General features: G+C 42.8%; 1 protein-coding gene across 2 annotated transcripts in view; it reads right to left on the reverse strand.

The window, feature by feature from the left end:
* LOC126175225 (phospholipid-transporting ATPase ABCA1-like) overlaps positions 1–17,216 on the reverse strand; it is a 455,526-nt gene that overhangs the window by 187,471 nt on the left and 250,839 nt on the right. For both annotated transcript variants that reach the window (XM_049921856.1, XM_049921857.1), the window contains exon 14: positions 1,912–2,161. In XM_049921856.1, coding sequence (XP_049777813.1) covers positions 1,912–2,161 — 250 coding nt within the window. The remainder of the gene's footprint in view (positions 1–1,911; positions 2,162–17,216) is intronic.

Consider the following 17,216-nt stretch of genomic DNA (forward strand, 5'->3'; position numbering starts at 1 on the left):
AAGGTTGCTCGCTAATTTAATCTCAACTGCCTCCTTAATAACACTGTCCCAATAGTTGGATGTGCATGTCAATATCTCTGTGTTGTTATACAGCACGGGGTGACCAGTATCCAAGCAATGTTCAGCAATAGCTGATCTACTTGGCTGCTGTAATCTTGTGCCTTTGAAACCCGCCTGTTTCTTCAGATATGTTGACGATACTTCTGTTGTTTGGCCTCATGGTAAGGAGAATCTGAATGCCTTTCTAGAACATCTGAACTCGATCCACCCAAACATTCTTTTTATGATGGAGGTGGAAGAGGATGGTTGCCTTCCCTTTCTTGACGTTTTGGTTAGGAGGAAGGATAATGGATCATTGGGACATGCAGTTGACACGAATTGACTCACACCGACTTGTATTTACAGGCTAATAGTTGTCACCATCCGACTCAGCACGAAGGTGTACTTCATACCTTGGTACACAGGGCACATGTCGTTTCCGATGCTAAGACTTTGCCAGCTGAGCTGTCCCATCTTGAAATTATGTTTGGTCAAAATGGTTATAGTGATAGACAGATTGAATGTGCATTGCACTATCAACCAACTGTGCATCGGGTGATTGATGATAATTCTGAGTCAACACCTAACTCTACTGCCTTTTTGCCATACGTAGGAAGCACTTCCAACAAGATCAGTCGTATTTTACAGAAATACAATGTGAAATGCGTTTTCCAATCTCCATCTAAAATTAAAGTGCTTTTGGGTTGTGTTAAGGATGATCTTGGTTTGCGTAAGGAGGGTGTATATTGCATTCCTTGTAGATGTGACATGGCATATACTGGTCAAACTATCAGGACTGTGGAGGACCGATGTACTGAGCATAAACGGCACACACACGATTACAGCAGCCAAGCAGATCTGCTATTGCCGAACATTGCTTGGATACTGGTCACCCCATGCTATATAACAACACCGAGATATTGGGACAGTGTTATTAAGGAGGCAGTTGAGATTAAATTAGCGAGCAACCTTGTAAACAGGGATGGAGGTTTTTGTTTAAACTCTCTTTGGAATCCTGTTCTCTCCCTTGTCAAAAAACAGAGGGATAGAGTCAATGTTACCTCACCTGCTAGTTCATAGTTTCACTATTGATATCTCTGACTTGGGTCATCTATGGTGTCACTAGTGTTCCTGCGTCAGTCTAAGAACTGAGGTTTTAAATTTGCCTGTACATTCCCAGTTCATTGCTTGAAAATCTTTTGAAGTCAATTATGTTCGTTTTTTCACAACAAACATTGTTTCATAAAGCATAAATCACAGGAAAATTATAAATATGTTAACAAAAAAAATAGGCCTGAAACAACACTGTGAGCATAGGAAATTTGGTGGGAGAAAGAAAACTGTTGTAAAGGGTGGGAAAACATTAATTCCAGGAACATAAAAGTGGGTTTACATTACAGTTTGAAATAGGAAATGCAGAATAAACCAAATGAGATACCAAATGGACTTGGGTGTTTGTAAGATAAGAAGTTCTCAAATAGAGGAATGAAATGTTAGTTTCAGTCCTGAGCCTGAACTGAAATTAACTGAACATATCTGACAGGTTAAAACCACATTTCACACTGACACACGCCTGTAACTGTTCCTAATTTATAAGGAGGGTTCCAAGTTCTGAAGTGGTTGTTATTAAATATAGTAAAACACAATATGGTAAAAATACGAGGATATTGCAGTCAGAAAATTATGTACACTATTTGTGATGTTATTTGCTATGAAAATATCAAGGCAAGGGCACATACATGAAATGGATAAGTATTAAACTTTTTCTTTAAACTATGATGTGTGTCACTAAAAACCTATGACAGTTGCTTACTATTAATGTTGTCTGGGCAAGTGTCACAATTCAATCAATCACATGGAGTGTTTACTTACTTCAGAAATACTTCCTCCATTGTTGTAAGTGATACACCAATTCCACCAATTTTGAGAGTATTTTTGTTAGCTTCTAATACATCGAACAGACTAGGAAACTTAGATGTGCTCTTCAAAGGTAATGAAAAGCACATAATAGGTCCATTCAAATTTTTGATCGCAGCTTCTGGTATATTCTTTGTAACGGTTTCCCAAACTGCTGATTCAATGCACCCATCTAATTTAATAATGGAGAGATTGTATCCACTACCTGGAAATAAACATCAGTGGTCAAATTGTTAACAAACTGCAATAAAACATTTAGATTTTATTTCAATGTAATACAAAATGGAAATTTATCAACAAGCACTGGCAGATTTAGTATGAAAATAAAAACAAAGCTACACTTTTCTGTAGCTCTGTATTGCATCACAGTGAAATAATGGTAACACTACTTCTGGAAGTTTGTTGGAAATTTATAATACTAATTTTTAATTGCAATGAATGAGTCGTAACTGCAATTTGGCACACAGTGCATTATGCACCTGCCTATGAATGATTCCAGATTCAGAATAGGCAAAATAAGAAACCTTTGATTCCAAGCAAGTCGACTGTTGGCATAGTGTTAGTTGTAACAACTGTATTGGAGACTGGCAATGCATGTTAAAACAAACCACAATACAAATTTCAAAATATTAGAATAAGCTTTTACAGTTTGAACTTCAATTATGACTAAATCCACCTTGAAACATTTCATCAGCATACTGCTGTAGTTCCCTATGAAAAATGATGTATATTCTGTGTCACTACTGGACATAATAGGAAACAAAAGTGATTTTGTTTTGTCAGGCAGAGTAATAAAACAAAAATAAAGAAGATAAGCACATTTCCATTATATTATTTTAAACCTTACAATATCATTATATCTTAATGGTTTAGACAAAAAGAGAATAAAAGCTTTCGAAATGTGGTGCTACAGACGGATGCTGAAGATTAGATGGGTAGATCACGTAACGAATGAGGTGGTACTGAATAGAATTGGGGAGAAGAGAAATTTGTGCCAAAACTTGACTAGAAGAAGGGATCGATTGGTAGGACATATTCTGAGGCATCAAGGGATCACCAATTTAGTATTGGAGGGCAGCGTGGAGGGTAAAAATCGTAGAGGGAGACCAAGAAATGAATACACTAAACAGATTCAGAAGGATGTAGGTTGCAAGTAGGTACTGGGAGATGAAGAAGCTTGCACAGGATAGAGCAGCATGGAGAGCTGCATCAAACCAGTCTCTGGACTGTGGATGGATGGATATGGTGTTATGGGCACTCAACAGTGTAGTCTTTAGCGCCCAAACAGAAACAACAACAGACGAGTGTCACTAAAATGCAGCAAGTGCAAAAATAAGACTAAAATTAAAGGTGACAGTCTACATAGGCAGTGTGCACGACAACAGTAGCAAAGTGGAAAGCAGCACGTAAAGAGGAGAACTGCAAGAGAATGTAGGGGAAGGGGTTAAAATAAAACACATAGCACGTGTTTGGAACTGGCCTATTACAAGAATAAAAAGGAGTGGTCAGCCACTCGGCAACACACTAAAAATTCCAACCTAAAATTTTAGGCTGAAGCCCAGAAACATCATAGTACCTTAAAACTTCCTTGACACTTGCCTCGTCACCGGCTAAAATCGAGAGCAGATCCCCACTAATATTAACTTCCGCCCTGACAGTACGATATAAATCACACTCAGCTAAAATGTGGCGTACAGTGATTCATACGCCACAGGCATCACACAGTGGGGGTTCCTCTCGATGTAGTAAGAAGGCATGCGCAAGAGGACAGTGCCCTATGTGAAGATGTGTAAGGGTCACTTCGTCCCGCCTAGGTGACCAGCAGGAGGAACACCACAGCTGGATGGTGGGTTTCACCAACCGCAGCTTATTTTCCCTCACCATCAGCCATTCCTCCTCCCACAATTGCATAGACTTCTGCCGCAGCACAGAAACGACACCTTGCGAAGGAATAGAACATTGCGTCACCTCCGGTAATCTGCAGGTGTCCTTGGCAGCTCGATCAGCTTGTTCATTTCCCCGTATGCCCACATGCCCTGGGACCCAGCAAAAGGACAATTGCTTGCCCTGTTGTTGGAGGATGTACAGTTGGTCGTAAATCAGCTGTTTCAACTTCTCTGCTGGGTACAGGTTCTGCAATAACTGTAATGCGCTCAGTGAGTCAGAGCAAATTAGGAAGTGTTTGCCCTGAGTACACCGTATCTGCTCCAGTGCCTTCAGGATCACGTAAAGTTCTGCGGAAAAAAACAGTGTATTCCTGGGGAAGGCGAATCCTGATGACACATTCGAGGAACACTACTGAGCAGCCAAGAGAATCCCCCTGTTGGGATCCATTAGTGTAGACTACTGTAAAATCATGACGCCTATCTAAAAAAAAAATAATTTGAAAGTAAAATCTGTGGTACTGTCTTTCTTAAAATTTGCCAAATCTAAAATCAGTCTGGGCCTCTGGAGGAGCCAAGGTGGATATCTGCTCCAACCTCGACATGAAACATTAAAACCAGCCACACCCCATCTCTAAAATGCAATCCTTTGCACGAATCCCATAGGGTCTTGTTGCTCGTTGCCAGTTGCTAAAAAGCCTTTCCAGTGGAGGCCGAGCAACAGTGTGGTATGCAGGTGTGTATGGTGTGTATAATGTTTTATAGCCTGGCACACCATTAGTAGACACTGCCAGTGGTGAAGTGGCAGTTCACCTGCCTCTGCACAGAGGCTCGGTATGTGGCTCGTTCTGAACGCCCCAGTGGCCAACCGAAAGCCCTTAAGGTGCACCACATCCAACAGCTTCAAATAAGTGGGTCTTGCAGACCCATACGCCGTGCATCCATAATCAAGCCAGGACCGCACAAAGGCTCTGTAAAACCGGAGCAGACAAGTCCTATCTGCTCCCATGTGTGGTGACTAAGACATTTTAAAATAGACAGCGCCTTAAGAGACCGTTTTTTCAGTTTCTTAATGTGTAGCTTAGAATCAAAAGTGAGGCCCAGAAACTTCATCGTGTCTTTAAAATTCAGAACGGTGTCCCTCATCCTCAACTCAGGCAAGTCAAAAATGGAATGAGAACGGTTAAAAAGAACACACACTGACTTATCAGTTAAAAACTTAAAACCACTCTTCTGTGTCCATTCATCCAAACGTCGCAGAGTGAGTTGCAACTGACGAGTCGTCGTTGCAAGGCTTAAAGAAGAGCAAAATACAGAGAAATTGTCCACAAACAAGGAACACTGCACAGGACTTTTCACGACAGACGTAATACTATTAATAGCAATAGCAAAGACCGTCACACTTAAAAACACTACCTTGAGGGACACCATTCTCTTGTTCAAAGTGACTAGACAGTACGTCTCCGACTCGGTACCGAAAATAACGTGGCGACAGGAAGGACCGAATAAAATTGGGAAGACATCCATGAAAATCCCATTCGTGGAGCTGCCTGATGATAAGATGCCTCCAAGTAGTGTCGTATGCCTTTTCAATGTCAAAAAATATTCCCAACAGGTGATGCTGGTGCAGGAAACCTGTTGTATAGCCGCCTCCAGGAGGGCCAGGTTATCAAAGGTGACTACAGAGTGAAAGTGACTACAGAGTTGTCTGGATTCTAACATCCAGACAAGACGGCGGTTGACCATCCACTCCAAGGTCTTTCTCACACAGCTAGTGAGGGCAACACTACGGTAACTACCCGGGCACGTGCGGTCTTTCCCAGGTTTTAAAAGAGGAATTAAAATTGCTTCACGCCACGAGTCGGGGAAGTGACCGGACATCCAAACAAGACTGAAAAGTCGGAGGAGGATTTCTTTATTTCTCCCTGTGAGGTGCCGCAGCATGCTATAGTGGATTCTATCCTGACCAGGGGATGTATCACGAGCCCCACACAATGCAGAATCCAGTTCCCACATGGAAAATGGGCAGTTGTACTCTTCTGTATTGGGTGAGCAGAAGTCGAAACTGCTCCTCTCAGCAGCCACTCTGTGGGGCTGGAAAGCTGGATTCTGACTGGCGGTTGCAGTAATAGCTGCAAAATGAGTCGCCATAGACTGGGCAATATCTTTTGGGGTCGTTTGGAGAGTACCATTCCACATTATAGCAGCCATAGGGCACCTCCCACCTCTCCCAGAAATCCTCCTGATGGTCTCCCATACAATGGAACTTCATGTAGAACGATTAATGGTGTTCAGGAACTGCTGCCATGACCTCTTCTTGCTCTCTCGTATAATCTGACGACACTTTGCCCTTGCCACCCGAAAGGCTGCAAGGTTCTCTACAGTTGGCCGGCATTTGAACCTACGCAGAGCTGTCCGCCTAGCCCTGATTGCAGAGCGGCATTCGTCGCTCCACCAAGGGACAGGCTGCCGCTTCGGTTGTCCCATGGACTGTGGGATGGACGCTTCACTGGCACGGTGGATCACTTCAGTAATATGATCCATCCATTCCTGGACACTGACCCGATGTTCAAACTGGGCTAGCTGACTATACAGTGCCCAGTTGGCTCTACTGAGCACCCATCAAGGAGGTTTCCTTTCCGGTTGCACTGCATGTGGCAGGTGAATCCAGATGGGGAAGTGATCGCTGCCGTGTAACTCATCAACCACTTCCCATTCAGCAGTGTGGGCGATGGCTGGAGAGCAAAGCGATAGATCAATGGCAGAGAACGACCCAGTTGCAATGCAAAAATGCGTGCTTTGACCTGTATTTAGCAAATAGGCACTGGAAGACAGAAGAAGCCTCTTGATTGCTCCTGGGGCAAGTACTCACAGAGCCCCAAAGCATATTGTGTGCATTAAAATCACCACAGAGGATGAAGGGGTGGGGGAGCTGTGTAAGAAGATCACTGAGAGCCTCTTCGTCGAGCACATCATGTGGGGGCAGGTAAAGTGAACATACAGTCAGCATATGACGCACATGTACTAATATTGCAACTGCCTGTAAATTCGTCGTGAGGGAGAGAGGGGAGGAGTGGTAGTCAGTGTTGACGAAGATACCTACTCCTCCTCGAGCTCTCTGTCCACTCAGGTCGTCCTTTTTGTGGAGGACATAACCACGTAGCTCAGGGGTGTATGTTTCACTGAAATTTGTCTCTTGCAGACATACACACATAGCTCTATCCTGAATCAATAGACGTAGTTCCTCCACACGTGTCCTGAACACTTGCAGGTTCCATTGTAATATGGGAGCCATCACGGCAGTTTTATTTTCTGCCTCTCTTTCTGCCGAGGTGGGGAGACTACAGCGGGTGGAGGCTCAGTCTTGGGGCGAGATGATTGCCCCATATTCTCAGACTCCATCAGTTCTGGGAAAGAGTCTGATGAAGCGTCTGGTGGGACCACATTAACATGATCCGAGGGTTTACCAGCCGATTTAATCTGTTGGTGCTGCTTGACGTGTGTTTTCCTTTGTTTAGGGGGCTTTGCTGGAACTGGAGTTGCGGTGTTTATGACCATTCTGGACTTTGGAACAGCCTCAGTCATCGGAGATGCCTGGGTCTCTTCAGTGTTAGCTACTGTACCTTTCTCTGCTGTTCGAGGAGGGGCTACAGGCTGTGATGCACTTGCTGCCTTGCAAGTGCATTGACATGTGCAGGTGTTCGTGCCAACACTAACAACCTCCGTCTGTGTAGATGCATTGACTTTTGGAGGCAGCTTCTGAACAATGGAGGCAAAAGACGTAACAAATGTGGGGGGCTGCATGACCTTAAAGATCTTTTTGGCTTCACTGTTGGTGATACGCTTAGTTGTTTTTATTTCTTGTATTTTACGTTCCTCTAGGAAGATTCTACAGTCCCCACTCCAAACAGGGTGGCTTTCAGAACAGTTTATACATCTGACAGGAGACGAACAGTCAACTCCGTCATGGGCAGCCTTACTACAGTTGCCACACATTGCATCTCCTTTACACCCTAGAGTTGTATGTCCAAAACACTGGCACTTAAAACAGCGCATTGGGTTTGGGACATACGACTGTACGTTTAGTCGAAGAAATCCTGCCTTGATGTGTTCTGGGAGTTTGGGGGTATTGAAAGCAAGAACGAAGGAGTCAGATTTCACCAGGTTCCCATCCACCCTTCTCATGATGTTCTGAACATCAACAATTCCCTCCTGAGCCCACTCACTCTTTAATTCTTCTACAGGAATGTCAACGAGATCCCTACAGGTAACAACACCCTTACTGGAGTTCAGGGTGCTGTGAAGCTCTGTATCGATTGTGTATTCCCCCAAGCTTTTAGCTGTTTGAAGGTTAACTGCTTGGTGAGAAGTTGATGTTTCAACAAGCAGTGTCCCATTCCGTAAACGCTTCACTGATTTTAAAGTTCCCGCTATTCCTTCTAGACCCTTTTGGATATAGAACGGCGAAACCTTTTCAAAGGAACCCTCTTTCCTTTTTATTATTAAAAACACATTCTGGTTATCAGTATGTGCTCTGTTACTCTGAACTGCTGTATGTTTGCTGACGCCTGAGTCAGGAGGACTGGCTAACCTAGCCCTATTGTTTGATTGGGTGGTAGTGCCTACCAGCAGTCCACCCATCCCACCGGCCAGCGAAAAATTAGGAGGAGGAAAAGAAGAAGAATTCGTGGTATCCATGGTCGTCCCACGAGCAGCTAGGGAATCTTATGTCCATCCAGACAGAGCCCCGCATGCCTGGATAAGCCTTGTACAACTGAGGTGCGGCAGGTTCCCCAGAGGTTGCCCACTAGCGACTGTTCCACCTCAACAGCCATGCATCTTATCGGCGCACAGCACACCTTAAGATTGAAGGGTTTTTTATAGCGGTATGTACCGTCCTCGCGATCCAGGCAATCAAGCCAAGATCCCCGGTCCCTACGGCACACAATGTTCCACCGTTGTGCCACACGGTGGTCGCTGAAGCATGCCCAGAGCTTACGGTATCAGCAGACTGGCGGCGCACACCAGTCCACAGCTCGAGGACCCCGGGTTCGCCAAGCCCGTACCCAGCAAACGAATGCTGAGCCCCCTGAGGGAAGTCTCTGGACTGAAGACCACAACAACATCTTTATTATGTCATCTTGCATGATACATTGATCGTGAACCAACTGGCCTCCTCCTAACTGGAGACATTTTCATGTTTGGTTACACATACTTCTTGCTGTAATGTCCAGATAAGCCTGTGGTCTACAGTCCCATGCCTCCACAGCAGCCTCTATGATGCCCTGTAAGCTCTCCGGTAGGAGAGGGCGATTGCAAACGGCACATTTTAGCATGGGTCATGCGTTCTCAATGCAGTCGAGATCTGGAAAACATGGAGGCCATTCCATTTAACAAATTCTATGTTCCACAAGGAAGGTGCCCCTGTCACTGGAAACTTGTTCCAGGTTCTAGAGATATCACTTTTGTTCACAGTAACATTCACTGCAATGTACACCTGTCTTACACTCTGCTCCATTAGAGTGACTATTCAAAGCCTCATATCATACATTACTGTTGCCAGACCATCCCAAAGCAACACAACTCTTATGACGACGCACAGCACAAGTACTGCAATGTTTACAGGTGTCACTGTTGCCATAGACTGCACATACTGGCCCCCAATGGTAGAAACATGGACTGTTTCTGCTAGAATTACATTACAGACAAACCAATGTATTCATATTATAACTTATTTCTTGATCACAATGTTCAGTATTAAAGTTTTGCAATATGCAAAATTTGTTTTAACCACTGTATTACTCATCCATAAGTTCTAAGTAACAGAAACCCTAAGGCAAGTTGGAATCATCAAGTCCAATCTTTTGACAGACTTAATAGAGTTTTGACAGAAACTCTCAAGCAGGAGCCATGTAGCAATTGCAGACATCACACTTTTGCCCAAACAAATTTCGAGTTTATAAGTGGATGAAGGAATAGTTAAGATAACAGATTAGTATACTTAATTTTACTGTGCTGTGAGATCCAAGATGTAATACCAGGGACTAGAAGATAGAATAAGACAGACTGGTGACAGGTTCCCAAAAGGGAACACTTCTATGCCACAGAAGAGATCAGTAGGAGATAAACACCAGGTTTCAAAGAGGTTAAGCGACTGGGTCAGCAGAGATGATCAGAATGGCTAAGTTATGTCAGGCAGGCATCAATGGCAAAGAGGAGCCATTAAAAGAATGGCACAGAGTTTGAAGCTGGGGAAACACACCCCTAGACTGCAGCTCCAATATAAATGCTGAATGTGTCCACATCCTGTGATTCCAGTGACTAGTACAAAGGAGTAGTACATAGTTGCTTTTCCCTCCATGGAAGGTAATGTTGTATTGTGCACTCCACATGCGACTGAATCACGTTTAGCAGATTAATCTATTCTAATTCCAACTCTCAGTTTTCCCCCACTGTATCTTATGTATAGTCCAATTAAAATTATTTGACAGTTGACATCTGTCACCTGTAACTACAGTGTTGCCACATTGGCTGCTGGCTACCACTCAGTTATAGGTGACGCACAAACATAGTGGTCACTTCACAAATGCCATTAATGTGTAACGTGGAGCAATGTTGGAAGTGGCTGCCACATGGAGTGATGAAAATGTGAGATTCTCCATTGACAGCTAATTTTTAGTGACCAATGACAGAATTGCAGCAGGCGATACTTTTGTAGCCCCGAATTTAAACTCGTGTCCTAACCTACCACAACCTCATGATGTGCAATGTGTCCTATAAAATGGCTGTCAATAATCAGCGGCAAAACTAAAATCATGACTGCTTTGTTCATGGCGATAAAGCTAGTGTCACAAGCAAACTCAAGACGGAAAAATTTTAGTTTTAGCGCTAAAAAACAAAACTGTAATTTTTCACTATCATTCACTGGTTACCTGAAACTATCCTCAAACTATCTACATAAATTGCTGCTTTACCAATTGATGAACAGTCCTGGTTGGTACTTTGTTGTATATTATAGACAATACTGGCAGATCCCAAATGAAAAGAAAACAATGTTAGGAAGACAAATGAGGGCAAATAAAAAAGTCAATACGATGGTGAAAACAATGTGGCAAAGTATTAGAAATTAAAAAAAATTAGATTTAAATTAATTAACTGAATAAAAATTCTAATCAAATATTTAGAGGGGAAAAAAAAGAACAACAACGACGCTGTGTATCAAAACTTTTGAACCTACGACCTTCTACATGACAGGTTACTGTGCCATTCATTGTGTCTTTTCTTACCCACAGGCCTCCACCCAACCCTACCACCCATCCTTGTGCTCACAAAACTATGCCTTCATCAGCTAGTTTCTTTCAGTTGTATTCAAGTTTCCTTAAATAACTTAATTTTTATTTTTTAGATTTAACTAAAAACTTCAACTTCATCTAGAACCAAAAGCTCCTTCTTCTTCTTCTTCTTCTTCTTCTTAAGAGTAGTTAATAATAAATTCGGGGCATTTTAAGAAGAATTAAAATTTTGTTCTGACTGTATCTGAAATAAGGGAACTAAGCTATACCTATACATAAACTCTGACTTCCTCTGAAAATTATTTGTTTATTGTTTTCCTTTTTAAACATCATTGTTTTTATAAACAAAGGTATATGAATACGCCAAATTTTTCCCTTTTCCAGATGTTCTGACTATTTTTTCCCTTTCTCAGTGCAGGTATAGTATGAATTCAGTTACAGATTCACCTCCATCATTGATGACGTAGTTTATATAGGAATATATAAGCCACGTAATTGTTCTCTTCTTTGAAGATGGGAACATTTTGAAATCCATGTACATTACCTTCTTGGTGTTAATTTCAGCCATTGTTGTTGTTAACAGCATTGCACATTGAAATTTAATCCACCTACATAAGCCTATGAACAGCCTACTGTTCAGTGCAGCACTGTATCAGTCAAGCCACAACGTTCACAATAAGGGTTTCCCATGTGTCTCAGGTGGTGACACAGTGGTGCTGTTGAAAACTGATCATTTAAGAACATGTAAGTGGCCGAGAGCAACATTGGACTTTGTAGTCCCATCTGAAAAGTTAGGCCACACCAGCTTCCAATTAAGATCTTTATGTTTTATTTGGCTGACGGGTGTATGTATTGTTTCTTTCTGTAGTTCTCCCAAAACCTTTTTTGTGGTGAAGTCTTTTCATTTGGGAGTTTTTCTACAATTCCTACTGTGATTTTAAGAGTGTGAGTAACATATGCAGGTGGCTGTCACCAAGTTTTACTTCTTGTCCTAATTCCCCATGTAGCCATCAATAAGTCTGAATAAGTCTGACTAACTTGTTGGTTGTGCAAGGATTTTATCAGATTTTTAATGGAGGGCTGTGCATTTTCTCTCTCAATCTATTAAGCCTAATCCACCTTCATTTGATGATTTTTTTAGCTGTCCTCTGGCTACAGGGAGTAGCACCTGTATCTAGATGAAGCTTCCCATTTATTTCTTTATTTAAGCAATATATCTTCACTTTATGGGTATTATTTGAGCTGTACAGCACATTTAAGTTTCTAGTGCTGTTCATTATACAGGCACCTCGTACTTTCTCCACCACTGATTTGGAATTATCCTGAATCAATTCATTCATGTTCTTCTTCAGTTTGACACCAAGTACTTCCTCTCATCATGTTCTGTGAAGGGGTGTGGTGTGAGTTGCGAAGTTCTGTTCAACCATAGGAGCCACGTTTTGTTGTTGTTTATTGTTCCTCTTCCTGCTTCCTTATAAGAATAGATTATTTCTAATATCTTCCCAGTGTCTTTATGTTGAATCATTGGCATAAGCATTAATGGTGAATGTTTGAACATCAACATTTATTCCAGAGATCTGGTACTTGATCAAACAGATCTTGGTTCCAAGGAAATTATACACAATATCATGGATAATTGGCATCCCTGTTGGACTGTGCACTGAATTGTGAATTCTCCCTCTAGGTGGCCAAATTGAGAATTCTCCCATGAAGTGGCTATTTATTAGTATTTTGGAGACCATTGGATTCCAGTCTGGCAGCAGCAGATTTATTGTGGCCTGTGGGAAAGTACATTGTTGCACAACATTCCTTAGACATTGGCGACCGAATTTGTCAAAGGCATTTTCTAGGTCATGTTCAACAAGCCTACTGTTCCAGTTTGCTACATCCATGAATTAGAAAGTCTGGTCTCCCAGAGAGACAAGCCCACCCATGGCACTGTTGGGAACACTACATATCTGACCAGACCCAATTATCTCTGGAAGAGTATTTTTTGAGTCTTGCGGCTATTATGTGCACTATCATTTTTGAGTCGGAACATAAAAGAGTTTTTGCCTTTTAATCAGTTATTCTTCTTGGTTTCAGACTACTGGGAACAAGGACTGTAATTTCTGGTTCATATTCTGAACATACTTGACCCACTCTGTTTCTCTTTCATGAGCTCTGTCAATTCTTCTTTGATAGATGACCACAAGACTTCATAAAATTAATATGGTATGCCATTAATGTCTGGACTCTCATTTCCTTTACAAGGCCTTCAATTTCTTCTTCGGATATGGACTCTATCAACATAGTGTCATTTTCGTCAGTGAGGGAAGTCATGCAGTGTTGTAGCAAATTTGTTATCTTGGTACGATCTGATGGTTGTTCAAAGAGTCTCCAGAAATGTCTCTAAGATCTTCATAGTAGCGGTGTCTTTCTCATTGGAAGACGTCAGATTTTCGGTAACTATGTCTGCACTGTTTCCGTTCCCTGCTGAGGTGAAAGATACTCCATTGCTCCTCTGGAATGTATCTCTTTCCAAGAGATTATTTTACCTTCAAGTTCTTTTTCCTGTAGTTCTATGAGCCTCTTCATGAATTTCTTCAATTCACAAAATCTGTCTTCTCTGTTATTCAGTTGTTCTTGAAGTCCTTGAACAATCGCATAATGGAATTCGATGTTTTTCCTTCTAGTATCACTGATCCTATACATTATATTTCTGAATGTTTACGAATCCCAATTTTCACCAGTTGATCCCACCATTCAAGAATGCTATCAAAGAACTGCTTCCAACAAACACATGTTTGATAACATTCACAGAAAACTGTTTTTACCCACTCAACATTGAGTAGGTTACTGTTTAACTTCCAGTATCCCTTTCCCATTACTTAGGGCTGGGGTAAACATATTATTTTAAAACTGTATGGTGATTCAAGAAGCTGATGGTGATTACTCATAGTCCTGTACAGCTATTCCTATCGTGGTATAAAATCTGTCCAGTCTTGAGGCTGACAGAGGAGATATGAACATATAGTGGGATCGCTTGATGGCTATCTATGACATCTATGATAGCTCAATCTATGACATCTGTCAGTTTTGATCCTCCATACATGTTATTTAAGGGGCCACAATTAGATGTTGATCCTGCTGTGCCTGCCAAACTTACAACACAATTAAAATTTCCCCTCATTATTACATCACACACTGTGTGTCTCAAAGTATGGGATAGCTCCACTAACAAGCTCTTCTTTATTGGTTCTGTTATTTGTTCCTGGTGAGGCATGAAGGTTAATATTGGGCTGCCAGTGCTTTTGTTTGGTAAGTCTCATCATCTTTCTTTTTATGAATATAATAGAGGGAAACATTCCACGTGGGAAAAATATATTTAAAAAGAAAGATGATGAGACTTACCCAACAAAAGCGCTGGCAGGTCGATAGACACACAAATAAACACAAACATACACACAAAACTCTAGCTTTAGCAACCAAAGGTTGCCTCGTCAGGAAAGAGGGAAGGAGAAGGAAAGACAAAAGGATATGGGTTTTAAGGGAGAGGGTAAGGAGTCATTCCAATCCCGGGAGCGGAAAGACTTACCTTAGGGGGAAAAAAGGACAGGTATACACTCGCACACACACACACATATCCATCCATACATACAAGACACAAGCAGACATTTGTAAAGGCTTTTGCCTTTACAAATGTCTGCTTGTGTCTCCTTTTTTCCCCCTAAGGTAAGTCTTTCCGCTCCCGGGATTGGAATGACTCCTTACCCTCTCCCTTAAAACCCATATCCTTTTGTCTTTCCTTCTCCTTCCCTCTTTCCTGACGAGGCAACCTTTGGTTGCGAAAGCTAGAGTTTTGTGTGTATGTTTGTGTTTATTTGTGTGTCTATCGACCTGCCAGCGCTTTTGTTGGGTAAGTCTCATCATCTTTCTTTTTAAATACATCTTTCTTTATATATATATATATGGTTACAATAGAAGGAAACATTCCACGTAGGAAAAATATACCTAAAAACAAAGATGATGTGACTTACCAAATGAAAGTGCTGGCAGGTCGACAGACACACAAACGAACACAAACATACACACAAAATTCTAGCTTTCGCAACCAACAGTTGCCTCGTCAGGAAAGAGAGAAGGAGAGGGAAAAACGAAAGGATTTGGGTTTTAAGGGAGAGGGTAAGGAGTCATTCCAGTCCCGGGAGCGGAAAGACTTACCTTAGGGGGAAAAAGGGACGGGTATACACACATACACACACACACACACACACACACACACACACACACACACACATCCACACATATACAGACACAAGCAGACATATTTAAAGACAAAGAGTTTGGGCAGAGATGTCAGTCAAGGCAGAAGTGCAGAGGCAAAGATGTTGTTGAATGACAGGCGAGGTATGAGTGGCGGCAACTTGAAATTAACGGAGATTGAGGCCTGGTGGATAATGGGAAGAGAGGATATATTGAAGAGCAAGTTCCCATCTCCGGAGTTCGGATAGGCTGGTGTTGGTGGGAAGTATCCAGATAACCCGGACGGTGTAACACTGCGCCAAGATGTGCTGGCCGTGCACCAAGGCATGTTTAGCCACAGGGTGATCCTCATTACCAACAAACACTGTCTGCCTGTGTCCATTCATGCGAATGGACAGTTTGTTGCTGGTCATTCCCACATAGAATGCATCACAGTGTAGGCAGGTCAGTTGGTAGACCACGTGGGTGCTTTCACACGTGGCTCTGCCTTTGATTGTGTACACCTTCCGGGTTACAGGACTGGAGTAGGTGGTGGTGGGAGGGTGCATGGGACAGGTTTTACACCAGGGGCGGTTACAAGGGTAGGAGCCAGAGAGTAGGGAAAGTGGTTTGGGGATTTCATAGGGATGAACTAAGAGGTTACGAAGGTTAGGTGGACGGCGGAAAGACACTCTTGGTGGAGTGGGGAGGATTTCATGAAGGATGGATCTCATTTCAGGGCAGGATTTGAGGAAGTCGTATCCCTGCTGGAGAGCCACATTCAGAATCTGATCCAGTCCCGGAAAGTATCCTGTCACAAGTGGGGCACTTTTGTGGTTCTTCTGTGGGAGGTTCTGGGTTTGAGAGGATGAAGAAGTAGCTCTGGTTATTTGCTTCTGTACCAGGTCGGGAGGGTAGTTGCGGGATGCGAAAGCTGTTGTCAGGTTGTTGGTGTAATGCTTCAGGGATTCCGGACTGGAGCAGATTCGTTTGCCACGAAGACCTAGGCTGTAGGGAAGGGACCGTTTTATGTGGAATGGGTGGCAGCTGTCGTAATGGAGGTACTGTTGCTTGTTGGTGGGTATGATGTGGACGGACATGTGAAGCTGGCCATTGGACAGGTGAAGGTCAACATCAAGGAAAGTGGCATGCGATTTGGAGTAGGACCAGGTGAATCTGATGGAACCAAAGGAGTTGAGGTTGGAGAGGAAATTCTGGAGTTCTTCTTCACTGTGAGTCCAGATCATGAAGATGTCATCAATAAATCTGTACCAAACTTTGGGTTGGCAGGCCTGGGTAACCAAGAAGGCTTCCTCTAAGCGACCCATGAATAGGTTGGCGTACGAAGGGGCCATCCTGGTACCCATGGCTGTTCCCTTTAATTGTTGGTATGTCTGGTCTTCAAAAGTGAAGAAGTTGTGGGTCAGGATGAAGCTGGCTAAGGTAATGAGGAAAGAGGTTTTAGGTAGGGTGGCAGGTGATCGGCGTGAAAGGAAGTGCTCCATCGCAGCAAGGCCCTGGACGTGCGGGATATTTGAGTATAAGGAAGTGGCATCAATGGTTACAAGGATGGTTTCTGGGGGCAATGGATTGGGTAAGGCTTCCAGGCGTTTGAGAAAGTGGTTGGTGTCTTTGATGAAGGATGGAAGACTGCATGTAATGAGTTGAAGGTGTTGATCTACGTAGGCAGAGATACGTTCTGTGGGGGCTTGGTAACCAGCTACAATGGGGCGGCCGGGATGATTGGGTTTGTGAATTTTAGGAAGAAGGTAGAAGGTAGGGGTGTGGGGTGTCGGTGGGGTCAGGAGGTTGATGGAGTCACGTGAAAGGTTTTGTAGGGGGCCTAAGGTTCTGAGGATTC

This window comes from Schistocerca cancellata, chromosome 3 (genome assembly GCF_023864275.1).
Source record: "Schistocerca cancellata isolate TAMUIC-IGC-003103 chromosome 3, iqSchCanc2.1, whole genome shotgun sequence".
In the NCBI taxonomy this organism is placed as follows: Eukaryota; Metazoa; Arthropoda; class Insecta; order Orthoptera; family Acrididae; genus Schistocerca; species Schistocerca cancellata.